At 36.8% G+C, this 9,888-nt stretch overlaps 1 protein-coding gene and 1 long non-coding RNA gene across 8 annotated transcripts in view; one reads left to right on the plus strand and one right to left on the minus strand.

Moving 5' to 3' along the window:
• Positions 1 to 9,888, plus strand: part of Ser (protein serrate) — a 223,794-nt gene that overhangs the window by 209,169 nt on the left and 4,737 nt on the right. Inside the window, exons 11-18 of one of the 4 annotated variants that reach the window (XM_081972144.1) lie at positions 49 to 202; positions 4,125 to 4,274; positions 4,333 to 4,446; positions 4,508 to 4,786; positions 4,944 to 5,243; positions 8,694 to 8,969; positions 9,018 to 9,289; positions 9,354 to 9,691. In XM_081972144.1, the coding sequence (XP_081828270.1) occupies positions 49 to 202; positions 4,125 to 4,274; positions 4,333 to 4,446; positions 4,508 to 4,786; positions 4,944 to 5,243; positions 8,694 to 8,969; positions 9,018 to 9,289; positions 9,354 to 9,691 (1,883 nt within the window). The remainder of the gene's footprint in view (positions 1 to 48; positions 203 to 4,124; positions 4,275 to 4,332; positions 4,447 to 4,507; positions 4,787 to 4,943; positions 5,244 to 8,693; positions 8,970 to 9,017; positions 9,290 to 9,353; positions 9,692 to 9,888) is intronic. The other 3 variants (XM_081972145.1, XM_081972146.1, XM_081972147.1) reach the window with 3 other exon arrangements.
• The window catches only part of LOC145724111 (uncharacterized), a 37,192-nt gene continuing 31,339 nt past the window's right edge, over positions 4,036 to 9,888 (minus strand). The window contains exons 1-7 of one of the 4 annotated variants that reach the window (XR_014176931.1): positions 6,726 to 7,674; positions 5,414 to 6,113; positions 4,912 to 5,241; positions 4,725 to 4,753; positions 4,486 to 4,664; positions 4,326 to 4,433; positions 4,036 to 4,263 (exon numbers count right to left, since the gene is read on the minus strand). This is a non-coding gene — a long non-coding RNA (uncharacterized LOC145724111). Of the gene's footprint in view, positions 4,264 to 4,325; positions 4,434 to 4,485; positions 4,754 to 4,911; positions 5,242 to 5,413; positions 6,114 to 6,725; positions 7,675 to 9,888 lie in introns of those variants that run through there. The other 3 variants (XR_014176930.1, XR_014176928.1, XR_014176929.1) reach the window with 3 other exon arrangements.

Here is a 9,888-nt window from a genome sequence, read left to right on the forward strand (position 1 = left end):
TTTTAAAACACTGGAACAAGAATTTATTAAATTGTGTTTTACTTTTAGAACGATTACGACCATTGCAATCCGGATCCATGCCAAAATGGAGCTCCCTGCTTCAAAGCCCAAAACGACTACTACTGTCATTGTCCCGAAGGATGGGAGGGAAAGAATTGCAGCCAACCGAAGATTTTCTGCGAAAATCCTCCATGCGACAACGGTAAGTTTTCCGTTTTTTTTTTTTTTGCGGGTTCTTAGGTAAACCGCTGGTTGTGCACAAAATGTAGCGATGTCAGCCAGTCAATAAAACTCATTTTGCTCCGTTTTAAGTACTGCAACGTTCCAGTTCGGCAAACCGGCCGGGTATATAATTCGAATAAGAAAAACCGGTACAGGCGTATCCCGCAATGTCAAACGTAATAACATAACCATTAATACGATAATCATAAAAATCTTTATTACCGTGCTTAAAGCCAGTGTTTAAACGTGTAATACGTCTACGAGTTTTTTTTACTGTTAACAAAAATGCAGCGTTAAACAATTTTTGATTTTTATAAGCGTTCATATTGGAGGCGATCCTTTTTAGGGAGTTTATCACGCCTTTTTTTAACTCATCCGTGTCAATTAAGCATTCTCTTTAAATATATACGAGTATAAACCGTGGCAGACAAATAACGAAACGACGATACGGTCCGGTCTCATTTCTGAACCAGCGGGCGGTCCCGAGTTCCCCGCAGATTTAGCTCCCCTTGAAATTACCTGTCAGCCAGGGGATTCATATGCCCCCATCTCTGAATATGCAGAATATTCAATCTAGATCCCAGAAAACCGACACAAATTCCCAGAATCCAAACAGTCGTTCTTCCTATTAGAAATAAATAGAAATCGAGGAAGTTGAGTCCATTGTTCGTGTGTCTGGTGATCGGCAACCAGCTCACTCAATTAACCTATTGGCAACAATCGTACAATACCAGAATTAACCTCCGAATCAAGATCTAGATAAAATGATACAGCCGGCTTTGGTATCTTTTCATCGGCGTTATTGTGGCCATACAACATCGGTGACTTGCACCATCTCTCCGAGGCCCAAACAGAAGAGTAAACAGAGTTCTCTCGGTGCTATTGTTGTGGCGCAATTTTTCTACGTCCGTGATTGTATTATGAAGATTTGATATCGAATTAGATATAATTCGATGTAATTAAGGATCGGGGGTTTCGTGTTTTGGTTCGCTATAAATTAGCTGGGTATTATGTGAAAATATCGATGAATGTAATCATTATTAGTGATGGGAACTAAGAAGAAGTCCTAGAGGACATAATATTGTGATTTTCATAAAAAGTAGTAACACTGTTTCAAGTCATCGTTCTCGTCCTGAAAATATCACTTATAAACTAGTGATGGGCGTAAATTTACTGTGGTAAAGTAAATTTCAGTGTTATAGGAAAATTCACCAATTTGACTAGTAAATTTATGGGTCTAATTTGCTTGAAAAATATCATTTTCCAATCATGGATCACACTACACTTTTCTTGCACTCCCTGTCTGGTAGCAGCACTGACAAATTGTGAAAAAACATTTTTGCTCTTTTTCAAATTTGTCGTTTCTGAGTTTCACCGTTTCTGAGTTATTTAGCAAAAACTGGTTTGATGCAACAAATTTTCAAAAAACTTGAGCACCCTGTAACTCGGTTATTTTTGTGAGTTCAGGGAGGTTGAGTCACTGAAATTAACCGTCTTAAGCTCCTCTTTGTAGTGGTGTTGAGCAAAACACTCTCTCTGAAAAATTGCATGCAGCGTGACTAAAAACAGTCAATCAACATAATTTTCATGCACACCTTGTATACCGGAAGCAAAAACCGTTCTGCAAACTAACGGTGTTGGGTTAAGGAGTTGATTAGGAACCTTTTTGATTCCTTGCAAAATTTTCGTAACTTTCACCGTTTCTTAGTTATTTAAGAAAAGCTGGGTTGATGAAACATCTAAAAATCGTGATCCAAAATTTGAACACGGTTTTAAAGGACAGTCATGGACAAAATCCACTCGGAGTGACCAAATCATGTTTCTAAGCACATTTTTAGAATCCTCATTAAATTTTCTATCTATAAAAAATACTACAAAATCAGGTAAAGTCAGGGAGAAGAATGGTGTCAAAATATAAACTGTCAGAAAAACGGTTTGAAAAGACAGTCAGGAACAAAATCGCCTGTAAAACCCACTTGGAGTGAGAAAATGGCAGTTTTAAGCACATTTTTGGAATCCTCATTAAGTTTCCTATTTAATGACATAAAAAAAACACTACGAAATTGAGAACAGTCAGGAAGAAAAACGGTGTTAAGTTTTAAGCTGCCAGAAACACAGTTTGAAAGGACAGTCAGGGACAAAATCGCCTTTAAAAACCACTTGGAGTGAAAAAATAACTGTTTTAAGCACATTTTTAGAATCCTCTTTAAATTTCCTATCTACTACACTGACAAAATACTACAAAATTTGATATAGTCACGCAGAAAAGCGGTATCAAAGTTTGAACTGTCAGAAACACTGTTTGAAAGGACAGTCAGGGACAAAATCGCCTTGAAAACCCACTTGAAGTGAGAAAATGACAGTTTTAAGCACAGTTTTAGAATCCTCTTTAAATTTCCTGTTCAATAACTTAAAAAAACACCCTAAAATTTGGTACAGTCAGGGAGAAAAGCGGTGTCAAAATTTGAAATGTTAAGAACACAGTTTGAAAAGACAGTAAGGGACAAAATCGCTTGTAAAACCCACTTGGAGTAAAAAAATGACTGTTTTAAGTACATTTTTAGAATCCTCATTAAATTTACTGTCCAATAACTTAAAAAAACACTTAAAAATTTGGTACAGTCCGTGAGAAAAGCTGTGTCAAAATTTGAACTGCCAAAATCACAGTTTGAAATGACAGTAACGGACAAAATTGCCTGTAAAACCCACTTGGAGAAAAAAAAATGACTGCTTTAAGTACATTTTTAGAATCCTCATTAAATTTACTGTCCAACAACTTAAAAAAACACTTAAAAATTTGGTACAGTTAGGGAGAAAAACGGTGTCAAAGTTTGAACTGCTAAAATTACAGTTTGAAATGACAGTAACGGACAAAATTGCCTGTAAAATCCACTTGGAGTAAAAAAATGAGTGTTTTAAGTACATTTTTAGAATCCTCATTAAATTTACTGTCCAATAACTTAAAAAAACACTTAAAAATTTGGTACAGTCAGGGAGAAAAGCGGTGTCAAAATTTGAACTGCCACAAACACAGTTTGAAAGGACAGTAAGGGACAATCTCGTCTGTAAAATCCACTTGAAGTGAGAAAATGACAGTTTTAAGTACATTTTTAGAATCCTCATTAAGTTTCCCATTTAATGGCATAAAAAAACACTACAAAATTGAGAACAGTCAGGAAGAAAAACAGTGTTAAATTTTAAACTGTCAGAAACACAGTTTGAAAGGACAGTCAGGGCAAAATCGCCTTTAAAAACAACTTGGAGTGAGAAAATGACTGTTTTAAACACATTTTTAGAATCCTCTTTAAATTTCCTATCTACTACACTGACAAAATACTACAAAATTTGAAACAGTCACGGAGAAAAGCGGTATCAAAGTTTGAATTGCCAAAATCACAGTTTGGAATGACAGTAAGGGACAAAATCGCCTTTAAAAACCACTTGGAGTGAGAAAATGATTGTTCTAAGCACATTTTTGGAATCCTCATCAAATTTTCTATTTAATGACATAAAAAACACTACGAAATTGAGAACAGTCAGAAAGAAAAACGGAGTTAAATTTTGAACTGTCAGAAACACAGTTTGAAAGGACAATTAGGGACAAAATTGCTTGTAAATCCTACTTGGAATGAGAAAATGGCAGTTTTAAACACATTTTTGGAATCCTTATTAAATCTTCTATCAAATAACCTGAAAAAACATTATAAAATTTGGTACAGTCAGGTAGAAAAGCAGTGTCATTGGTTTGAACTACCGGAAACAGTATTTGTAATTTACCAGTAATTTACCCATCACTATTATAAACAGATTCAATTTTAAGGTAGCCAACATTTTTAAGGACATAAATTTACATTATTGTCACCGCTTTTATGTTTAATAACATGTGATATTGTCATTTTCAGGTATGCAGTCTTGTGTAGTTGTATCAGTTGGTGGCAGTAGGCGATCACCTCCAAGTCAATGTGGGGAGCACGGACATTGCGTGAACCAACCGGGAATTGGCTACAAATGCCAATGCCAGCCAGGCTACACTGGCAAATACTGTCATGAAAGTAAGTTGTTAACAAATTTAGTGAAACTGAAAATAAACCAAATTTCGTTACCAAACAGACATCAACGATTGTAAAGTGAACCCTTGCGAAAACGGCGGAACCTGCGTAGACAAAGTAAACTCCTTCCAATGTATCTGCAACGAAGGATGGGAAGGAGCGCTGTGCAGTATAAGTATGTTATTATTATACCTTTTTTTTCCCACTTACTTACTTAAAATTTGTTTGTATAACAGATAGTGACGATTGCACACCTAATCCATGTCGCAACAACGGCACCTGCATCGATCGAATTGCGGACTTTGAATGTAACTGCAAAAACGGGTGGAAAGGCAAAACTTGCACCCTTAAAGACAGTCATTGCGATCATTCCACGTGCAAGAATGGTGGTACCTGTCAGGATTTAGGGAACAGCTTTATGTGCCGTTGTCCGCCCGATTGGGAGGGTACTACTTGTCATATTGCCAAACAGACTGCTTGCACTTCGAATCCATGTTCGAATGGAGGTAAGTTAGGTTAGACTTGGTTAGAAGCAAAAGAGTTTGAGTAAATTGCGACAAAAAATCATCACTTAAACTCTTCTGCTTTTATCTCCTTCAATCCCTCATCACTGATTGTCGTAAATGATTCGAAAACTTACTTTTCTGTACAAAACTCTTCAATTCTCAACAGGAACCTGTGTAAATACGGGAGACTACTATCAGTGCATCTGTCGAGACGGTTTCGAAGGTAACCATTGCCAAGACGATGTGAACGATTGCAGTCCGCAACCTTGTTACAACGGCGGGAAATGCATAGACGGAGTGAATTGGTTCCTGTGCGAATGCGCAAACGGGTTTACAGGACCGGATTGCAGGATTAACGTTAACGATTGCGCTTCTAATCCTTGCGGATATGGTTCCAGTTGTATCGACGCCATCGGGGACTATCAGTGTATCTGTCCTCCAGGACGAAGAGGACGAAACTGCAACTGTAAGTAATAACAGTAAATACTAGAATGAAATGATATATTGTCACATTTAAATTGTTAAGCCCTTTCAGAGGTAGTAGTTAAAACTAAATGACAAAATGGTTGTTTTATCAACTTAGTGAACCCACCAAACATAATTCCCAAAAGTAACACTTTAACAGATTGTACTTACATTCGTTAGACGATGAGCAAAACTTTCTGGAGGGTTTGGTTTATAATTTAGAAATGACTACATTTTGTGGCACGAGACGGAGTCTTCTGACTCACTCCGACCTTACTAACGAATGTCGAGCCTTATTTATACCAACTGAAAACCAACTAACCAAATATCGTTCGTCGCTTATTTTCATATTCCTGCATAGCAATAGCGGTGATTTGTCATTGCTAAAACTAGGTATGATGCACTACGTGCATTCTGCTTGCAACCTTTCCCTGTGCAATGATTATTTTACCTTCTTTTTATTTTTAATATGGGTAGGCTAATGCCTGTTTTGTCCTAATACCTCTTCGAACGTTGATGTCCAGCGTTTTGGAGGTCTGCCTTGGGTTTGTTTTCCAACAAAATTGTTTGTTTTTTTACATTTTGCAATTTTTACAAGTCTGTTGTCTTCCATTCTGTTTACGTGTTTATTCCAGTATTTTCTTCTCTGTCTTACCCACCTTCCTACTGTTCTCGCGGAGTGAGTTTACCCGTGCGTCACGAAGGCTACGTCATTTATAATCATATGAATCAAATCAAGTTTTCGTCAACAAACCTGTTGTGTTCATATTATAGAAAAGGGCGTGTCTAAAGCTTCGTCACGTTTAAAACTTTGCGTGTATTGTCAGTCAGAAAGTAGAGATCTTTGGCTGCAAATTTGCACTAAAACAACCTTATACCTACCTTAACAACCTTATACAACCTTATACAACCTTAACAATAATGATTATTCACAGGAAATAAGATCAAGAATCGGAAAGGCTAGATCAGTGTTTAATAAAATGAGGAATGCATTAACCAGAACAGATCTTAGTCTACATCTTAAAATCAGAATGCTTAAATGCTACATATTTCCAGTACTATTATATGGAATGGAAGCCTGGACGCTTAAGAAGTGCGACACTGACCGGCTGGAAGCGTTCGAGATGTGGGCATATCGAAGAATCCTCAGAATAAGCTGGGTGAGCAGAACAACGAACAAGGAGGTGTTGAGAAGAATGGGAAAGGAGAAGGAAATAATCAACACAATCAAAATCAGAAAATTGCAATATCTGGGCCACGTGATGAGAGGGGAGAGGTACACACTGTTGCAAACTATTATACAAGGAAAAATACAGGGTAAAAGAAGTATCGGAAGAAGACGCATCTCCTGGTTGAACAACCTAAGGCAGTGGTACAACAGTAGCTCTGTTGATTTGTTCAGATCCGCAGCTTCAAAGATAAAAATCGCCATGATGATAGCCAACCTTCTTAAAGGAGACGGCACGTAAAGAAGAAGAAGAACCTTATACCAAAGCAAATCAAAAATATCTTGACCGAAATAACATTTTGTATTTATGAGAAGTCTCCGTTTGGATCATAGAATTCCGTCTTAATTTGAAACCTAATTTATTTACCAAAATTCGCAGAGATGTATCACCAATATGTAGTATTTCTTTAACTTTAAGCTCTTGATTTAGGTTCTAGATGGTTACATGTTTCTCTAAAATAAATACAACAAATTAAAAATTCAATAAGACATTCTGAGTGATGCTGTAGTATCTCATATCTCATTTTCAGGTTGCAATCCATTTATTTTATTTTAAACCCGCTGGAAAATATTTTAGACGCTTATTTTATTTTTCTATGACTTTATTATTAATATGTTTCAAGAAATTTTTATGAAAAATCTATAATGCAACCCAAAAATCTCAGTCTCTGGAAACAATGAAATGTTAATAGATGTTTCTTACAAAAGTAGATATATTTTACTATTATTAACACTATCGTTGTACATATCATATAATGTATTTCGAACATCCATTTTAATGCTTTCAGATAAATCAGTGGTCTTGACCCGTCGATAACGTCTCGATTTAGGTTTTCTAGGTGAGGAAATCATAAGATTACTTGCTTGCTTTTTCCGAATCGAATAAACAGTTTTGCGGGAAATTCTCAAAGCAGCTGCAACCTTCTAGTATCAAAAAATACATCAGTAAGAATATGTAAGGTCTTAAAATTTCTTATTTTCTTCCTGAACAGATGATAAAGCTTCTAAAGGTCCTCCATTAGTTTTTTCAAATTCAAAATATTCACAAAGTTTAAAAATTAACTGCTGGGCTTGTCTGTAGAGAATTTTTCCAGGCATTTTCTAAAAAAATACTGTAATAGTAAGTAATTCCGAATTTAGGAAAAACCAAATGGCTAAATAAAAATCATAATAGACACTCCCACTTTTTTTTCAAAACAGGTTAGTAATTGTGCCAATTTTGGTCGAGATCGTGACAGCCGACATAAAAAAAATAAAAATATTAATAATAATATTATGAAAGTACTTACAGAATGTTAAAAGCGTAGAAACAATAGCTCTTAAAAGAACTGTGGTGGTGTGGTAAATAGAAAACTTGGGTCTTGTGAACAATAACTAACCATGAATTTACTACGACGAGATGCTTTGTCCGCTGTTGCCATCTAAGTGATCAGTCACTTGGTTAGCATAGGTTCACCTAAGCATTTTTTTTTAATAATATTTAAAAAATAACCATTACAGCATAACCATGTTTTTGATTACTCTATGTGATCGGCCACTAGGTTAGCATAGGTTCACATATTCTCATATTCATTCTTTTTTCAAAACACTTCTACAATTTTTAAGAATGATGTAATATTTGATTTCAGACTACGCGTGCGATTTGGCAACAGCGCAGACGAACTTTCCAAATCAGCTGATCAAATTCCACAAAATGCTTGTAAAATCATGGATTTTTTGAACGATTTTGTGACAAAAATTGTGGATCGTTCGCATTTTTTCTTTTTTATCTGTACTATATAGGACGTAACCTAACCCAAAAAAAAAAAATTGACTCAAAATTCGTGGTTAGCTATTCTTCACAAGACCCAGAAAACTTTATAAATGATTAACAACACAAAGAAACGGAAAAGAATTAATAGTAAACAAATCAAATAAATTTCGATGGTTGTCAAACTGACAATGACTGAAATAGAAGCTCTAATCAGTAAATGTTTTTTTTGGAAGACATTCACTTAGATATTTACCCTTTCTGAAAGTGAACAATAGACAAGGATGAAGTCAATAATGCATGTCTACTTCTAAATCACAGGGGGATGACGCACGGGTAAACTCAGACCGCGAGAACAGTATGTCCTGTATATCGCTCTGTTGTCTAAGGTATTTGCTTCTGATTCAGTCGTGTAGTGTTTTTCTGTGTATACTTCTTATTATTTTCCGCCAATCGCACTTTTTCTATTCCAGTGGACGATATTGCATACTTACCTCCGCCAGGCAGTTGCCTCTGGAACAGTCACACTCTGGAAAACAACGCTACCTGGCAGCACGAATGCAACACTTGCATATGCAACGCGGGCATTGTGAAATGCACCAAAATATGGTGCGGAATCGGCAACTGTCGGTCATCGAACCAGCAAAACTCTATCTGCAACTTGAATCAAGTTTGCGTGCCTTCGCCCGCTGAATCTTGTTTGTCCCCACCCTGTTTGCCGTATGGTGAATGTAGGGAGTTGGAGAATGGTGAGTTGTTTGGGTGCCTTGTATTAGAAGTTTACAAACTAAATTTAGAATGTCTTTCCTTAGGTCGAAGAGTAAAACCGCCTGTAGTGCCTAGCCCGAACACCTGCTGGCCTAATCAAGCAGTATTGAGTAACACATGTGCTCGTCTCACTCTCCTTTTGGATAAAGTCAAACTGCCTCAAAACACCACTGTGGAAGGGCTTTGCGGCAATCTGAGGCAGTTACTGGCCCAACAGCAAGCAATCTCCGGTTTACAAGATGATTTGGTACTACTTTGCGATTTGAAGACCGACTATAACGACACCATTGAAGTGACTTTGGTACGACCTATTAATCAACCACCAAACTCTCCAATCTTGTACTACAACTTTTAATCTGTTGCAGCATGGCACTCAGTGGGTACTGGACGGAATCCGCGTTGTAGGAGAAGCAATTTCAAGGAAGCAAACCTCACTGTTGGCGTTAGCCTCTATTGTAGAGGTTAAGGTGGAAACTGCTTTGGTTTCCGGAGAGCAACAAAGCAACAAACTGCTGGTTGCTTTAGTGTGTTTCATTATAATTGGTGTGGCGACCGCCATTCTTGCTGCGGTATTGTACGTCAGGCAACGGAGACGACATTTGGGGTTGAGCGGGGTGAATTTATCTCCTTCAGCCGATTCGTGCCATCGGAACCACGAGGATGAGAAGAGTAACAATTTGCAGAACGAAGAAAATCTTAGACGGTAAGTTTATGTTTAACACTTTAAAAAAATGTTGTCCCATCTTTGTTGAACGCCTTAGTTTGCGATGATACTCTCTCCTTCTACTGAAATGTGAATATAACAAAACCAGCAGTGAATTACAATAACAGCAATCAAACATTATTATGCCCATGTTTACAGACAAATTGAAAGACTTAAGTTTTGAAAATTGACTTAGA

Source organism: Ips typographus, linkage group LG2 (genome assembly GCF_016097725.1).
Source record: "Ips typographus isolate SLU linkage group LG2, UJ_Ityp_2.0, whole genome shotgun sequence".
Classification (NCBI taxonomy): Eukaryota; Metazoa; Arthropoda; class Insecta; order Coleoptera; family Curculionidae; genus Ips; species Ips typographus.